Source organism: Ambystoma mexicanum, chromosome 13, assembly GCF_040938575.1.
Source record: "Ambystoma mexicanum isolate Mex_15411 chromosome 13, UKY_AmexF1_1, whole genome shotgun sequence".
Classification (NCBI taxonomy): domain Eukaryota; kingdom Metazoa; phylum Chordata; class Amphibia; order Caudata; family Ambystomatidae; genus Ambystoma; species Ambystoma mexicanum.
Genome location: NC_090938.1, coordinates 753,498,438 through 753,516,847, shown reverse-complemented (window position 1 = coordinate 753,516,847; position 18,410 = coordinate 753,498,438). Strand labels below are relative to the sequence as shown.

General features: G+C 46.7%; 1 protein-coding gene across 1 annotated transcript in view; it reads right to left on the bottom strand.

The window, feature by feature from the left end:
• Positions 1–18,410, bottom strand: part of LOC138521906 (uncharacterized) — a 78,851-nt gene that overhangs the window by 38,803 nt on the left and 21,638 nt on the right. Inside the window, exons 2-3 of the mRNA XM_069635066.1 lie at positions 7,681–8,046; positions 6,323–6,451 (exon numbers count right to left, since the gene is read on the bottom strand). Of these exons, the coding sequence (XP_069491167.1) occupies positions 6,323–6,451; positions 7,681–8,046 (495 nt within the window). The remainder of the gene's footprint in view (positions 1–6,322; positions 6,452–7,680; positions 8,047–18,410) is intronic.

The window sequence follows — 18,410 nt, the reverse complement described above, 5'->3', positions numbered from 1 at the left end:
TAGATGATCCCGTTTATTTTGTTTGCGGGAATGAAGATTATCCTTGGCTACGTAGCGATTGGCAGGCTACTTGTTATTTAGGTATCTTGCTACCAAGGGTATTTGTAGCTAGCACCTCTAAGGTCTCTAGAGCTTGTCCAAGGCAGGACGAGGAAAGTGATACTCCTTCACAGGTCATGGGTGATGTAGTGAAATCCTATGTGCCATTTTGGGGACAGATCATGAATTCCGAGGATATTAGGAGACTGGCAAGAGTATTGGAGAGAACCATCAACCGGACCACCAATATACCCTACAATATGACGTTAGAACAGAAAGCAATTAGATTAGAGGCTCTACAGAACCGGATGGTGTTAGACGTCATCCTGGCAGAGCGTGGTGGAGTATGTAAATTGGAGGGATCTGCTTGTTGCGTTTTTGTACCTGACTCCTCCCCTACCATATTCAAGGCAATACAAAATCTGCACGTCCTAAGTACAGAAGTACATGTTCCCAAGGGTAATTGGAATCTTAGTGCTTGGTTCTGGGGCTCTTTACGGTCTTGGGGATGGAAACTCTTCTCAGCCTTGGTGGTAATCCTTGGTATTCTATTGTTCTGCTGTTGTTGCATACAATGTCTTCCTGCCATATGTTCGATGTTAGGGGGATGTTGTCCACAAACAGTAGGAACATTAGGATTGAAAATACATGCACCCGAAAAGATGACTAATGTTTTCGCGATGAAGGATCTTACTGTCAGGGATTTAATGGCGATTGATGTATCTGATGAATGTGATTCGGGATATATGGACATTGAAACGTGGAGTTACGAGTAAAGCAAATATTTTTAGTAAAGCTCTTGGCTTAGGCCAAAAGGAGGGTTTGTTAAACCGTAATTATATAGTGCCTCCTTATTATTTATATTGGCCTAAATCCATTCGCGCTACATGGAAAACCACATTGCAAAGTTTCGATTTTTGGGTTAACTTCGCCACCATTTTAAGATTCATCCGCCATTTTGATTTCCACTCGTGTTCTACATTCTAAAATGGTGGACTGTGTTCTCGACTTGCAGCCAAGCCTTACTACCTTTGAGTTCTGTTAATGTTTAGGTTGTCCGAGAGCCGACTGTTTAAACTGAGCAAAGAGACCTTGCACTTCATATGAACTGTCATTCAAGTGTTGTCTGCGCTCACAAGCCTCATCCTTGTATAAACATTGGGACAGTGAAGGACAACCCTCCAGCGTATGCTTTAGCTGAACTACATTGTGGAAACTCTTGAAATAAGGCTTACCGCGGGATCCGGGAACATACATCACTATTGTGTCTTCATTGAAATACAAAATTATGTAATCCTTTGCATAATATTGTAAAATCTGTATGTGAACTAGGCACGAACTCTGGACCACAAATTATTAACGTGAAGAGAGGCTGTACAATATTGTAGGAAATGTATAAAAATGCTAGTGTTTGGATGTCCAGCACTCTCTCTCCTCTCTGTGTCGGCTGGTACACACTGCAAGGTGTTGGGAGCCTGATAGCTTTCTGTTTTGCTTTGTAAACTGTACAGTAATGAAAGATACTTGTATCTTTTCAGCCTGTGATTGGTGTATTTCATTTGTGGTACTCAGCCCCGATATTTCTTTGTTCTTTCGAAAGGGGTGATTACAAATAGCAATAGCCATATGTTGTTCCAAACCCCTAAACCAATCCTGACTTGGAAGCTGGGTTGGGAGGTGAGAGAGTAGTAACTGTCCAATTTTAGGGGCAGGGATTATTGCAGGGTACTTCCCCAAGATTGTAAAATTGGTGATGTCTTTGCTGCTATATAAGGGGGACTGCACTAGGACAGGGGGCATAAAATCCAGGGAGACAGAAAAAGGAGAAAAACAGGAGGACAGAGAGAAGAGACAGACCACCAGGAAGGCTGCTGAAACTTACCATCTGACATCTGTAAGGAGACACCAGAGGACATTGCTGAGAGTGCGTCTGGGTGGAGCTGTCTATTTCTAGGAAGACCTCAAAGTTGACTGGGTCCTGTGGTGGAGAGTGGGAGGCCATTTTATGTATTAATTAATTAATTAATTAATTAATTAATTTATTACATTTCTATAGCGCACAAACAGCCCTTGGGCATCGAGGCGCTGTTACTTGTGGGGCACTTAGTTACAGGGTAGGTACAGCTGGGCAATACATTTACATGTTGTACATTGATACATTAGGGTACATAGTCAATGTATAAATACATTTTGAAGGTTATCAAGTGATGCTGGTGATTGTGGGGTACATGAGGCGAAGAGCGTAGTTTTCATGGCTTTACGGAATGCCATGAGAGATACCTCGCCTAGAAAGGTAGGAGGTAGGGCATTCCAGTGTGAGGGTGCGAGGTAGGGGAAGCTAGCGCCACCTGCTCTAGTTCTCTTTACCATGGGCACACAAAGCATTTTGGCGTAGGGTGTTCTAGTTGGCCTTGTGTAGGTGGCGGGTGGATCCTTTGCGATAGGTAGTCAGGTGCGGAGAGGTGGATGCACTTGTGGGTCAGTGTCAATGTCCTGAATATGATCCTCTCTTTTATTGGGAGTGAGTGGGCTGATTTTCTGGCAGCCGTAATGTGTTCTATTTTGGAAATGCCTTGAGCTGCGAGGAGCGCATTGTTCTGGATGACTTGTAGTCTTTCCAGGTTTTTTATGGATGTCCCTAAGAAGTGTATATTAGAATAGTTAAGCCTTGAGCCAGTAATGGCTCTGGTTATGTTGGTGCACTTCTCTTTGGAGAGAAAAGGCCTAGGTGCGTTAATGAGTTTAGCATGGTAAGCCGCAGAGGCAGCGAGGGGAATTGACTTGTCTGTTCATGGATAGGCTAGAATGCAGATAGACTCTGAGGGTTTTGACTGAGTCAGAAACTGGGATTTTAATAGAGTCAATGGTGAAGTGGCTGAACTGTGTGTCGAGGTTTTTAAGAGTGTCAGATGAACCTACCAGGAGGAGTTCTGTCTTGTCAGAATTGAGGCATAGCCCGTTAGCTGCCCTCCATGCTTGGTTGGTGTTGTAAATGTTGTTGAGAGTAGTGGAGTCTGTGTCATAGTTGCTAGTAAGGGTGAGGAGGATATGGGTATCGTCCGCGTAGTTGGTGTAGGAGATACCCAGTGCATCAAGGATGAGGAAAAGCGGGCGTGTAAAGATCTTTGAGAGTGGAGTGACCAGACCCCTGCCCTATCTTTCCAGAGTGTCCCGAGATGCAGCTGGCTTTCCTGAACCTTAAACAGAGGCTTGCTATGTAAGTAGAACTAAGCCCTGGAAAACCAAAAGGTGGGGGGAGTCTGCTTGCCTTGAATCCTTTCCCTTTATAGTGGGTGGGAGGTGAAACTGTGCAGATCCTTAGCCTATGTAACCAAAGATATGATTTTAATTAATTCCCCATTTGGCAGAACAGTACGGGGTGAATTGTGTTAAAATTCGAAATTAACAAAGCTCACTTCCCAGTGTCCGCTGAAAACTATAGCCTATATTTTAAATGAGTAATCATTGTCTAGCTGACCCCGACTTCTTGAGGAAGAGGGGTGTCTTTGTTCTTAAATCAGTCCAACCTTTTAATCCAGCTTCCCCAACACATGCCTTTCAGAACGGGGGGTCTGAAATCTCAAATTCCCCAAAGCAATCCAATTGTTCTGTCTGACTTCCCAAAATAGACCAAAGCAAGGGGGGTCTGAAAAACAAAGCCATAAATCGCCCTGTGTTTGTTTTAAACCAAATGTTTGGGCGCAATTATATTAGCAGAAAGTAAGAATTGTGTCTGTGTGTCTGTGCTCTTTTTCATTCACTTTTGTGATCTGTTTCTGCTGAGAGACGTTGATTTTGTTGTGCCACGGATAAAGTGGTGTTTAACATTTCCGTGCTAATTTCTATTACTTTTATTTTAAATGAACACCAATATATTCCCCGTACACCGGCCTGGCTCTTGGCTCATTGTTGGCTCAGGGGCGAGGGAACCAAGGGGCGTGATATGTGTCTGAGATAGCGCTAAGAAAAGAATCTGTTAAACAGTTTGTTGAATAATCACTTGATTGAGGAGGGAAGGGACTCCCTGTGTTGAGGGGGGCGTCTCAATAAACTGTTACAGCGGGGTCATTACGACCCTGGCGCTAAGGGGTTAACGGCGCCGTAAAAGGCTGTGGCGCCGTTAACCCCTTTGCGCCTAATTACGAGGTCCCTTTGCGGGACCCGACCTCAACGGCTGGTCAGAACCAGCCGTTAAAATAGGGACCTGCAAAGGGACCTTCGAGGTAATTACGGTACCACAATTTGCGCAAACCGTAATTACCGCCTTTCCCAGTCCCATTGAGCCCTATGGGGCAAAAATGGGAATGGGGAAGAGCCAATATTCAATGGGGAATTACCGCCCTGCCAACCTTGGAATGGGGTGGTAATTCCCCATTGAACATTGGCGGACTCGTTACAACACCGGCAGCAACCATGGTGCTAATAGCGCCATGGGTTACCTCCAGTGTTGTAATGAGGGCCAGTGCCTTTTAAAACAGTCTGTGGTTGCAGGAGGTCTGCTACAGGTTCCTTTGGCATTGACCACTGATCCTTTTACGTTACTCACTGACCAGGGTTCTGGTTCAAAAGATAGACTTAATGGTTATGTCAGGTGACACCCATGCCAAAGAATGATAGGAGAACATTTCTATGAAGGCTTTCCTTGGCGTTGATAGCCACTGGCGTCTCTCGCATGTCCTGCTCATTGATGAGGATCACTGGGCGGTACTGATGCACCTGACCAGTCTTTTCTTGAGGACTTCAGCAGGAGCCGCTCTGGTGGATGCTTGTGGTGTCACTCTGTATCCTCAAAGGAATTGATGGAGAGCTTGTGCCATGCACCTACCTTGCCTCAGGGCTGTGCAGAACGTTTTGCTCAGGGTGTGCATGAACTTTCTGGCATCGCGGGTAGCTCCCGGCCCTACTGCGGTGGTCTGCCCTTGCAATATGCCTCACGTTTATAGGAACTCTTCAAACTCATGTCCTTGAAAAGGTGGGCAATTGTCAGCTTTAATGGCGTCAGGAAAAGTAAGAGATGCAAAAATCCACTCTCCATAGAGTTCAGAAAGAGTTCTTGGCCTCGTCTGTTCGCATTTCCTAAAGTTGTGTTACTTTTCACTACTGGACAGACATGACTGCTTCAAACACTAATGAAAAACACTCTTTCAGAGACGATTTGGTGGCCATTTCATTGGCAGACATTGCAATGGGCGTGGATTTTCATGTCAGTGCAAATGCTGGAGATCCCTATGGAGTCTGGAAGCAGGCGTACCTCCTAGGGATCCATGGCAGGCAGCGTGTACAATTACAATGAAACGTAATTGTGAACACTGCACCATGCGTGTGTGGTAAGCAGTGTTCACAACGAAAAATAAAGGATGCCTGGCATGTTCGCATGCTGGACAGTATTTAATTGTGAGCGCTGCTTGCATGGCAAGTGACGCTCACAATTAAAAGTAAACGGTGCCTGGCAGCGTTTACTCAAATTGCACTGCTCAGTGCAAATGTGCAGTACAAAAGGCGGCATACAGATGTGCACGCTGCCTTTTGTCCTGCACGTTTGCACTGCACCGTGCAAATGACGAAAATTTGGCGGGACGAGCCGCTTACATGTATGTCAAGACGTAAGTGACGTAACTGCTCTCCGCCGCCAAATTACTCTTTTTAATAAAATGAGCCCCAATGACACGTTGATGACCAACGCATTTTTTAAGATTATGCGAGAATTTATAAATTGGGTCTGACTGGTCAATAGCACTTTTTAAGGAGTTTGTATGTTGCCCGGGACGTACAGATAAACCAGAGGCTTTGCTCCAAAAGGAAAACAGGCAGAGAGAGAGAGGCCTGTGTTAGCACCTGAACAATTATAGGAAGACTGGTCATCCTTAAGAATTGAGGACGTGTATAACTCAGTGGCAACGCGCCCGTATTGGAAACAAGACAACGCAGAGCAAGTTCGATCCCGGGTCTGTGCTTAAAAACCTCTGGGTACTGAGCGCGATATAAATAACGCATTACAATGACAACCTACCTTTCTGCCACGTGAGTCTCCGAAGGAAAATAGAAGAGCTACTCAGATTGTCCGGAATAAGTAAATGCATCGCTACAACACAGGTAAGTTAATATATCCCCAATGGTGATTTACATGTGCTTCTTATCAGCAAGCAAACCGCAATAGTGCCATTATACTGCTCGGCTTCCATGCCCAGAAATGAAAGCTTTCATGTGCCTTTGAACACTGGGGAAACATTTTGCGTCGTTTGGGGACCAGAAAAGATGGACTACGGAACCAAACAACGCTCACCTGGTTTCCGAGTGCGCAGGAATACGGTCAGGAGCACAGCGGCGAGAAGCAGAAAGACCGCACCAGCAGCGCTGTAGAACGCGATCCAATCACTACGCGTGCCAGGGCTTCCAAGTCCTTCCTTTGGAGCTGGAAGACATTTAGAAAGACAGCGTCATTGAGGCACAAGAGAGTTGCAATGACGGGAAAGCATTCGTTCTTGGGATTAGTTGAAGTTTCTACCTGTAGTGGGTCTTTTACCCACGTTCCTTTACCCACACACACCACACACCACACACACACACTCTCTCTCTCTCTCTCTCTCACTCTCTTTCTCTCTCTCTCTCTCTCCACCCCCTCTCCACCCCCCACCTTTGGCAGCAGTGAAATCTTCCTGCTCAGAGAAGATGTACAGCACCAGTGCAGCAAGCCAATGTTCACACACAACGCGAGCATGCCACAGGAAGTTGGAATGGAAGCTCAGTGGACTGTTTGTGTTGTTGATAGGAGCCAGTGCCTGTTAGTTATAGCAGCAATTGGTATGTGTTTGTGAATTACGTGTTCCCAATTCTTAAGCAGTTATTACCCAAAATACAATCCCTGTTGCTGTGAGTGTGTTTGACAGACTAATGCATTCCCTGCAGGTAATTATAACTTCTAGAGGACTCCTGCAATGAATGGATCAAACATCTCAGATACACAAAGACCCCACCACCAGTCACACACACGCTGACTCGATTGGACAGGGAGCTTGTGTGCTGTGTGGGCAGCTCAGTGGTGGTGAAGAAGGATGGAAACACAATTATACAGTAGTGTTCCTCTTGAAAGACTGGACTGGACCTGCTTTTTGGACCATTGTGATAAGGGTTAGAAATGTTGTGGGAGCAATGGGGGCTGAAAGGGTGCCATTCCCACTTCCCCCCTCCATTCCCCGACTTGTCTGAAAAAAGTGAGGGGGCAGTGAACCATTTACAGTGTGTGGCAAATTGCTGTTCCTGGGTGTGGAAGTGGACACTACGGTGGTAAGGCGCTGAAAGGAATAGGATATGTGGAGTGGTCCATGGAACATCTTTGGTTCGGCTCCATGAGGTGGGCATTATTCTGCAAAACATATTGGTAGGTTTGTGTATATGTGAGTTTGTGGGATCTGACTTCCAATGATGACAGAATGCTTGAAAGCAGTAATAAGTGGAAGGTGAAAGGGAAGAACCTTGGGGGACTCCACAGCTAAGTATCAAATGTTGCACCTATACTCTTGAAGTTTAATTTATTGGGGCATTTGTTGGATCATGAGCGGGAAGGTCATAGCTTGGGGAAGAGATGAGTTGCACGTATTATGTGATCACAATGGAGGGACGGAAGACACGAGCCAATCTCACCCTCTAGCACCAGCAGCCGAGTCCCGTTTCCACGTGCTTTGCAGTTCGTGAGCATGAAGATCTCCACCTCGCAGATATAGGTTCCTGTATCGTTGTATCTGACATTGCTAAGTTCTATGTCTGCCCTTTGCTGAGATGCAAAGATGGAGGGGTCCTTTATGAAAACCCGCTCCATAAATGGGCTGGAGCTGTTGGACACCTCAACCTCGGTCATGTTAGAGGAGGACCCGTTAAAATACCACTTGTAGACGCCAATGCGTGTGCCCCTCTTGCTGGTGTTGTATGTGCACTCTAAGGACACCGGGTCTCCCTCTGTTACACTCTGGGATTTTGGCTGAGAAACTGTGAGATTCTGTGAAAAGATCCCTGCAAGAGAAATCATCAAAAGTCATCAGTAACGCCTCTAACGGGAGTTTGGCTGCATGGGTGATGTTGAGACACAAAACAGCGTGCATCAAAGCTGATCATTTCCAACTGTGTGTGTGGGTTTTTGGACTTCAATTCAATACTGCACTAGTCCTACTCCCCAACTTCAACAACAAGAAATGGCAAGGAGGAACCTGTGGAACACGCTACCGAAACACCTCTGCCTGGTTGTGAGATTTTCTGGAAACAGCTCAAGATTTGGCTTTTCAACCAACCGCTTTGAAAAAAACGAAAAATTAGAGCAACCGACTAAAAACTGTGCACAAGAAACCTGGGGTAATTTACGACAAGCAACTTTTGAAACTCTTGGTATTACCATCTGTGGGAAAACAATTTGATTCATGGATCCTCTGCTACGTGACACTCATCCTCCCCTTAATCTCAGTGGACTCCACAACCAAGAGCCAGGAAGTGACAACACCCTCACTCCCCACTCTCCACTCCCATCATCCCTCAACTAACTCCTCACAGCTAAAATCTTGCATCCTTCCACCTCCCACACTCCTTCAGTTGATGTCCCAGGTCTACTGTACTTAACATATTCAGACCCTAGCCATCTTCTATCAACAACCATGCTGTCAATGTTTGCACTCCACAGTCGAGGGCTGTCCATATGGCTAACCAACCGGTCTGTGCCAACCACAAACATCTTATACACAGGTAACGGGCACTTCTGACCTGCATCCGGCCTTCCCTCTATCTAGCTAACACACCCTTTTGTCCTTTCTTACAGAGCCATACGCAGCAAAGCCCACATTATCGTCAGAAGGGCGCTATGTAAGACCTCTTTACATTACACTACATTAAGTAGGAGTGAGTGACGGACATTGCTAGATCGCCTGCCCTGATGCAGTTAACAATGTGTGCACATGCCCCAGTGCAATTTCACCAATGCCACTAGAGACCCCCCATTTGGCGGGAGAGAGAGACCAAACCTCATGCACAAGATGGCAGGGATCCCCTTCAAGCCCGTAGAGGTGACCCTTTCATAATTAAAACATTGTCTTGTAAAGTACACCTCTGCCATTTAGTTTGACTCATTGGGCATGGTTCTATAAGAAAAGAGGAGGAGGTTGGTAATGGGATACTGGGACAGGGGCGTGTGGTAGAGCTGAAAAGAGGAAGGCTGTTCATGGTTTGGTAATCTCCCTATGGTACTCACTAGGCCTGTGATTGTCGTGAGTGGGGCAGATCCCCGGTGTGGTGGAAGGCAGAAGGGTGACATTTAGAGAGAGGTTGATAAGTTGTGGGTGGACATATGAAGTGAAGTTTGGTGAGGTAGACGGTGGGTGGATAGATGGCGAAAAAGTAGAGGGAGGGGAGGGGACGATGTAAACATGCAAGCATGGTAGGATCCGTGGTAGTTTGCACCTGTCGTTGGAGTAGCTAGACTGCTTGTTGCCTGGATCCACTGGTAATTGTTAATTTCCCTTGTGATGACACGGGTGAATACATCATTGTACCTTCTGACCCAGACCCGCCCCAGTACCACAAAGGCAAGAAACGGTGCAAAACTGAGACAGCCATGTCACCCCAGAGCCCTAGGAGTGGTTGACAAAATGACTTAAACTGAGATATGTGAAAAAAATGCTTAACCAAAGTGAATATACTTGCAAAATGACATAAAGGATTAGCTGGATTGCGCAACACAAGTAAGGACTAAAAGTAGTTTGTAGAATGCACGAATAGTGTGCAGTGTACACAGTGCAACTCAGTAGAAGACAAAAGGTTCCTTTATACCAAGAAATTGACTCACTACACCGAAAGGGCAGTTGAATTATAGGTAGATAAGTTACTCAATAGACAGGCAGGAACATCATCGCATGGCAGACATACAGGATGAATAGACATGGCAATAGGGCGCCAATACTGAGATCGGAAGACAGGAGTCTTCCTAACGCAGAGGCCGCAGCAGACCTCAGAATTAACAAGGCCTCAAGACCCAAGATGCTGAGCTTACATGTATTCTAGAAACCTGTGCAGAGCCCAGACAGTCGCTCACTGTCAGAGCCATGGTCAGAATCTAGGAAGGGAGTAATAGAGGAACAGAACTCATGAACGTGATACCAGCTCCCAGGATGAGAAGCGGTAGAGTCCCCAGTTAATCAATTTTAATAAGAGCACAAACAACCACTGATGTCCAGGTGTACGAGATAAGCAACCCAAAAGACTTTATAGAAAGTAACTGACTAGCGCCATGAGTGACCACAAAGAACACAACATGCACGTTAGAATTAGCCAAAACCTCAATAAATAGAAGTAAATCCACTCTCAAACATGGTACCCTAACACGTGATCCAGATACAAGAAACACTGGCTATTCATTACAAGCCAACCACACAAAGGACACCTGCAGAACTCCCTCAGTACATGTGCAGACACCAGACAGCACACAAGGCCAACTACAAAGGAAAGAGAAGGCCTCATCACCTCTGCATGATTAAGAGCATTCATTAATTGGAAGTATGGCAGACCATGGAAGTCTGTTCCTGCACTTATGTTTCGCTCATATCGCACACCGTGAAATACTTGTGTATAGGCGAATTATAAATGCAATATCATATCATATCATATCTTGACCTCTTGTCAGGGTGTCCAAGTTTGGTAAGCTAGATGCCAACCAATAAGAAGTCCCCTTGCCACACCGCCTGTGATGAATACCACCAACCAATTAGAAATAGTACCAGTAATGGGATGGGTCTAGGTGGAGCCATCAGATAGGTATTAACCAATAGAGTGACTAACCCCTACACATCCTATATGTAGTTTGAGCCTTTAACCAACCCCACTTTCCCATAGGTTTTGTAAACTGCCACATAACTTACTTGGCATCATTCAAAATGTGAGAGCTATGAGTATGAAATGTTTGTATGCTGTCCCGGCTTGGATACATTGTTTGAATAAAGCTTGGATTCGACGTGCACCGAGTCCTCCATCATTGAGTATTATTCTGACTAATTGTGTGATCCTGTGTGCACCTTTACATCCTTTTGGTTGCATATTGTTCAGTCCTTGTAGGTCCATTGTGGTGGGTTGGCCAGTGGGGTGCAGGAAGGCTCGCGTGATTTTCTGTAGCTTTGACAGTGATATCGGTGGGTGAAGGATGAGTCTGCTGGGTCCAATGGTGAGCAGTTCTAGGTGGTCGTCTCATAGGGGTGAAGGGTTTAAAAGTCGTGTTTTTAGCTGGTTTTTAAAAAGTTAGGTGGTCTTGTGTGCATAGGTTTCTGGGTATTGCATTCCAAAGTTTGGCTACTTTGAAGAAGAATCTGAAGCCTACATGCCATTTCTGGCCGAAATGTGTTATTGTTACACATTCGTTGCTGCTAGTTCTTACTGTTTTTGAGGGTCTGCAGTGCATGAATTTCCTTCTGGTGGCGTTTAGGCATTTGCCGTAGTAGGAGCAGTGAGCGATGCATGGGGCTTTGAAGCGATGCTGTTGTTGATTGGGAGCCAGTAGAGTGCTCTGCATACTGGAGCTCCTCGTTACACTCTTTTCAGTCTAATTAGTAGTATCGCTGCCACATTGTTGACTCTTTGGAATTTCTTAAGTAGATAGTCTGTTAGTTCAAGGGAGTGGCTGTTGGAATAATCAAGTCTTGATAGAAGTAAGGAGACAAATGCCTTTGTTTCGTCTGTGAAGGACAGGTAAGATATGCTACGCCACATGGTGTGGAGTTCGATGAATCAGCCTCTTGCGATGGCTTTGATCTGTGGTTCTAGCATGAGTCTTCTAAGATTCCTCACAGTAGGTGAAGGGAGTGGGTAAGGCCCCATTACATCCGGCCAGGGAATTGGCACAGAGTTCAAACATCTAATGCCACTGATCTTACGTTCTTTTTTGGATGGGTTGAGCTTCAATACAAAGATTCAATTGATGGAGAGACAAAATACCTCCTTCGTTCCCATACAGGCCATTCTTTGAAAGCATCAGAAGCCACAAAGAACGTTGCGTGCAATGCTCCCACTCTGTGGTGGAGGGTTGGGAGGGGTGGCACCACTCTTCTATGGAGCACATTTTTGTGGAATGCTGCCTCTCTGTGGGAGAGAGATGGCGGTGGTGTCCGCTCTTCTATGGAGCATCAGAGCCTGTGGATCACTTCCTTGTGGAATGTTTTTTCTATGTGGTAGTGGACTGGTGGGTGTGGTGCCACTGTTCTATGGTGCATCAAAACCCACAGAGCATCGCCTCATGGAATACTCTCTCTTCGTTGTAGAGGGATGGTGGGTGCTGTGTCTGCTGTCCTATGGAGCATCAGAACCCAGGGAACACTTGCTCTTGTAACGTCCTCTCTCTGTGTTAGAGGGATAGCAGGGGCAGTGACTGCTCTACCATGGAGCATCAGGGCCCATAGAGAATTTTCTCATGGAATGGTCTCTATGTGATGGAGGGATGGTGGGCGCAGTGACCACTCTCCTGTGAAGCATTAGAACCCATGGAACAGTTCCTTCAGAAATGCTGTTTTCCTCCGGTAGATGGTTAGTGAGGGCAAAGTCTGCTCTGCTATGGAGCATCAGAATCGCTTAAACACTTTCCCTTTGGAATGCTCTCTCTCTTTGGTACTGGGAAGGTGGTAGTGGTGTCCGTTCTCTTATGGAAAATCGGAACCTGTGGAGTGCTTCCTCGTGGAATGCTCTCTCTCTCTGGTAGAGGGACGGTGGTCAGGGTGTCCACTCTGCTATGAAGCATCAGAACCTGTGGAGTGCTCCCCCTCATGGAAGGCTCTCTCTCAATAGTAGTGTGATGGTGGGACTTTGCCAGCTCTCCTCTGGAGTATCAGATACTGCGCAGTGCTCCCTCGTGGAATGCTCTCTCTCTGTGGTAGAGGGATGGTGGTCGTGGTGTCCACTCTACTATGAAGCATCAGAACCTGTGGAGTGCTCTCCCGTGGAATGCTCTGTCTTTGTGGTAGAGTGATGATGGGACTTTGCCCGCTCTCCTCTGGAGCCTCAGATACTGCACAGTGCTCCATCGTGGAATGCTCTCTCTCTGTGGTAGAGGGATGGTGGTCGTGGTGTCCACTCTCCTCTGGAGCATCAGATACTGCGCAGCGCTCCCTCGTGGAATGCTCTCTCTCTGTGGTAGCGGGATGGTGGTGGTGGTGTCCACTCTACTATGAAGCATCAGAACCTGTGGAGTGCTCCCTCGTGGAATGCTCTCTCTCTGTGGTAGGGGGATGGTGGTTGTGGTGTCCTGTCTGTATGAAGCATCAGAACCTGTGCAGCGCTCCCTCATGGAATGATCTCTCTCTGTGGTAGAGTGATGGTGGGACTTTGCCCGCTCTCCTCTGGAGCATCAGAACCCACATAGCCTTTCCTTGTGGAATGCTCGCTCTCTCTATCTGGTGGAGGGATGAGGGGGTGGTGTCTGTTCTCCACTGAAGTATCTGAACCCATAGAACCGTTTGTATTTGCATTTGTATTGTATTTATTTGATTAACAGGGATGTCAATTTTGATCGGAAATGTCCTATTATAGTCCTACCGATGGTGAGGGTATTCCCAGGAAGGGCGCCTGTACACTATCACACAAATTAGAACAAGTTTCGAGCCAGTGTCTGAGTGTTTGAACAACGTTGTTCATAGACAAGGGACAGTACAAAAACAGCTCGATTACATAGGTAACATTAACCTGCGGGCATGGGGGAATAGGTGCAAGCGCTGCAAACTAATAAGGGTCACGGTACTAATATAGAAAACTACAGATGTACACAGCACTGGAGGAAGAGGTGAGGTCAGGTGTGGAGGATGGGATGGGCAGGGTGGAGCTCTCACTTTGGCTAATCTGTGAAGTTTAAGCTGAGCTTTGATGAGGTCCAGTGAGGCTGGCTTTCCTTGTGATGGCCCGTGTGTGCCAATGGGGTGGGGCGAGTAGGGGGAAAGAGCGGAAGTGGGAGGTAGCAGAGGGGCATGGGGCAGTGAGTTGAGTGCAGAGTATGAGCAGAGAGAATGAGATGTTGTGCTGTCCAGCCAGCATGGTGATGGTATGCAGATCTGGGAAGGGTGTAGAGAATGCGAGTCGTGAAGCTGAGGACTTGGTCTAGATGGAGGAAGGAGTAGAGGGGAAGGCCAGGGAGTAGCCACAAGCAGTGGTCAAGATTGCCCAGCACGGTGGTTGGGATTACAGTATTTGCAGAGTGGTGAGTAAGACATGGACACATGTTTTTACTGTTGAGAAGCTTAATATAAGCAGCAGAGGCGGTGGTAGTGGTGAATTGTTTCACTTAGAGGTTGATATCAAGGTCGCAAGCCTTGGAAGTGGGAGCTAAAGGTTTGGATGGGAACGAGATGAGCGAGGGCAGGGGAGGGATGGCATTGAAAGCCTGGAGAAAGAAGACCTATGCCTTTGATGAGTTCTGTATCAGGCAGCGGAGAGCCATCCAGTGACGGAGTGCAGCGAGACAGTAATCTGTTCCAAAAATGCCCTGGGGAGAGGAAGGAGAGATTTGAGTTTCATCAGCAAAAAGGTGATAGTGAAAGGCAAAGGATAATGTGATTCTTCCCAGGGCAGAGGTCCAAGGACTGATCATTGGGGGACGCAAACAGGAAGAGGGGTGGGGTCTGAGATTTGCGAGTCCCAGGATATTTTAAAGGATCGATCTTCCAGAAAGGAGGCAATCCAGGCTAGAGTAGGTCCTGGAGAGAGCAAGAGGGAGGAGTGTCAACAGTATCAAAAGCGACAAAGAGGTTCCAAACGATGAGCATAGAAGAGAGTCTGGAGGGGCGAGCATTGGAGAGAAAGCTGGAGACATGCATGAGTGCGTCTCGGTGGAGTGCTTACTACTAAAGATACCAGATACAAGTGGATCTCCAGCTGCTCTCGCTCTGTGGTAGACAGATGTTTGGGGCAGTGTCCGCTCTACAACGGAGCATCAGAACACAGAACACTTCCTTATGAAATGTTCCCTCTCTGTGGTAGGGGGTCTGCAACCCTATGCAATATCACAAAATTTATCTGCAGAGAACAAAACCTGCAAAAGAAAAGGTAAAGCAATAATAAAATATGGATGAACAAAAGTCATTACAGCAAAAAAAGCACATGAAAAAATGCTTGTAAAATAGCATTAAAATGTACAATAAATACACTACTTTAAAAAGCATACATCACCTAATACATTCCTTATTTACTGTGTCATATGTAAGTAGCCGAATATTTTAAAAACATGTATCATTATTTTATATTCTTTTGAAATTCTCTTCATGCTATCCCGGTTTGAAAAGGTAAAGCAAAGCAAAGCAAAGTTTACTTCTATCAAAATATTGAATTCCTTTCTAATCAGACCCTGGTATCAGAGCATTAAAACGTCCGGAAACCAAAAGAATAATGAATGCTTCAGAACTAAGCCCTGAGTCGCAGGAGTTTCAGACATTTGAGTGAGAAAAGACATAGATTACTTTACCTGGTGAATGGTCCGTGGACATCAGTGAAAGCACAACTAGGCAACATGACACCCTAATCTAGGGGTTTGCCGTCTTCGGCCCTCCACCTATTTTGACTACGACTCCCATGATCCCTCACCATTGACTATGCTGGAGTATGGTAAGAGCTGTAATCCAAAACATCCGGAGAGCCAAAAATTGCTGATTCCTGCTCTAATTAAAGCAGCCGCTCCTTGTTTTTCTTTGAATGAAAACATAGTTACACCCCATTAACACAAACATCAAACTTAACCACACACAGGTTCAGTCGACACACATACAAATGACCACAAACTCCATTCTTCCGCCTTATCCTTCCGGTCATCTAGTTCTGTACCACTTTACTCCGTTCTCTCGCCTTTCTCGCCCTCTTCCTAAAGCCACGGTCTCGGTCCTCTGAAGGAGTTAAAACACCTACTTCCAAACAAGCCAGTGGTGACGTGGCACAGTACAAAATAATGTTTCCATAACATAGCATATATACTTCATATTTGATTGCATCTATTTAAGACTTTTTTACACCCATTAAAATGCTGCTTATTTAATAGTAATTTCTCTGTCCCCATTAATGGATGTGATGGTCATTTTGAAAGATATGATATTATATGATATGATATGGCATTTATAACATGCCAATACACAAGTGTTTCAAGGCGCGATGAGGCAAGGGAGGGGGAACAGAGGGAAGACAGACAACCATCCTACTAGGCCAGGTGTCATTCAGAAAGCGCAAGTGCATGGGATGGGGAAGGGGAAAGTGCAGGGGGAATGGGGAGGGGACAGTGCAGTACATGGGATAATAGAATAAATAAACAATAAGTAAAAGTATGGCCAGCAGGTGGCAAGTGCAAGGGTAAGTGCAGGCATCAGGTGGCAAGTGCTGGTAGTGGGACTGTAGGGATACAGAAAGACGGTCCCCAAGAGCGGGGATTGCCAGGAAGGCGGTGCAGGTGTGCGACTGGCGGGGGAGGGGACCTGGGCCCGAGATCAGAGGGTGGCCAGGTAACCAATGCAGATTCAGTTTCAGCCAGGAAGTCAGCAGGGGAGAGGAGGAGAAACAGCAGAAGCAAAGAGAAAGGCTTTGAGGTACTTCCGGAACCAGAGATGGTTCTCCTCAGGTTTCAGGGAGGCTATTCCAAAGGGAGGCCCCAGCCGAAGAAAGAGATCTACCACCAACTCATTGCTTGGAGAAGCGACTGACCCTGAGGGAGTTGGCGGCAGATGAGCGAAGAGCTTGAGAAGGAAGATATTTAGGAAGAAGGAGTTGAAGGTATTGCGGCCCCAGACCCCAGAAGGCCTTGTGGACAATGCAGAGGGTTTTGAACTTAATCTTTGCAGCCACTGGGAGCCAGTGCAGAGATTTCAGTCCTGGAGAGATACGATCCCTGGGCTTGAGGCCAAGGACAAGTTTTGAGGTCCTGTTCTGGCTGAGTTGCAGAGGGCGGAGAGTAGAAGCAGGCAGATGTAGATAGAGGCTGTTGCAGTAATCCAGCCTAGAGAGAACCAGAGCTCTGGAGACAGTATGCTTCTGGGGGAAGGAGAGGGAAGGAAGAATACCTCTGAGGGTATGCAGTGATAAAATCGCAGCAAAAATGTCGCATTTACAAAAAATTGCAGCAAAAATACCATTGTTTGCCCCAGTAAAGGTCTACCCCATCATACAATTTAAGGGGAGTGGGGGTTGTCCCCCACTCCCTTTAAATTTTAGAATGGGTCTTGGGGTCGCGGGGGTGCCCCCTGCATCCTTTACATGTATTGCAGTGGCAAAACCACAGCCTTTTTTCCGCAATTTTTTATGTAAACGGAAATGTTTGCCGCAATATTAACACATGGAACCCCTCTAAGTAGGTGCATCTGATAGTGTGACTTCTTTGAGACATCAGAGATGTGAGGAGAGAAGGAGAGTGTGGAGTCGAAGATGACCCCAAGGTTTTTAGCCTCACAGGTGGGAGCAGGGAGAGGACCAAGAGAGGCCAGCCAGAGAGTGACAGGAAAGGAGGAGCAGGTGTGCCGATAAGGAGAATCTGGTTCTTACTGGAATTAAGGCAGAGATCATTGGCGGCACACCACTCCTGGATGGCGGACAGACAGTTAGAGATGAGAGAGCAAAGAGGGGGCTGAGAGCAGCCTGAAAATGAGCTGAGTGTCATCCGGATAGCACTAGAAGTTGGGGCACAGCGCGGCAATGAAGTGGGCAAGAAGTGTCACGTATTGGTTATACAGCCAGGTTGAGAGGTTAGACCCTTTGGGAACACCACAGGTAGAGATAGAGATAGAGGAGAGGAAGGACCCAAGTTGAACCTGGGAGGGTCGGTCAGAGAGGAAAGAAGTCAGCCATGCCAGGGCCTGACCGGTCTTCCCCCGGTTATCACAGAGACGGTTGAGCAGGATGGCATGGTTGACCATGTCAAATGCAGATGAGAGATCAAGTAAGATGAGGACGCAGGGGGTGTTGGAATCAAGGTTGGAGAGCAGGTCTTCACAGATGTTCAGGAGAGCAGTTTCTGTGCTACTGGAAGCTCTGAAGCCAGACTGATGATCATGGAGACATCCAACAGATTCAGTGTGAAGATTGAGCTGGGAGATGGCCCGCTCTTCCAGAAGTTTGCCCAGGGAAGGAGTGATGGAGATTGGGCAATAGTTAGCCGGGCCGGATGGGTCGGCAGAGGGTTTCTTAAGAAGAGGGTGCTCAAGGGAGTTCTTCAGGGGGAAAGGGAAGACTCTAGTGGTGAAGGAGTGGTTGCAGATGTCGGCCAGGGCAGGAGCCAGGGAGTCAATGTGGACCTTGATGGTTTTGGAGGAACAGGGATGAACCTGTTTTGACGAGACTTTCATAGATCGGACTTGTCTAGAAACCTTGTCTGCAGAGAACAGGAGAAAGGCAGAGAA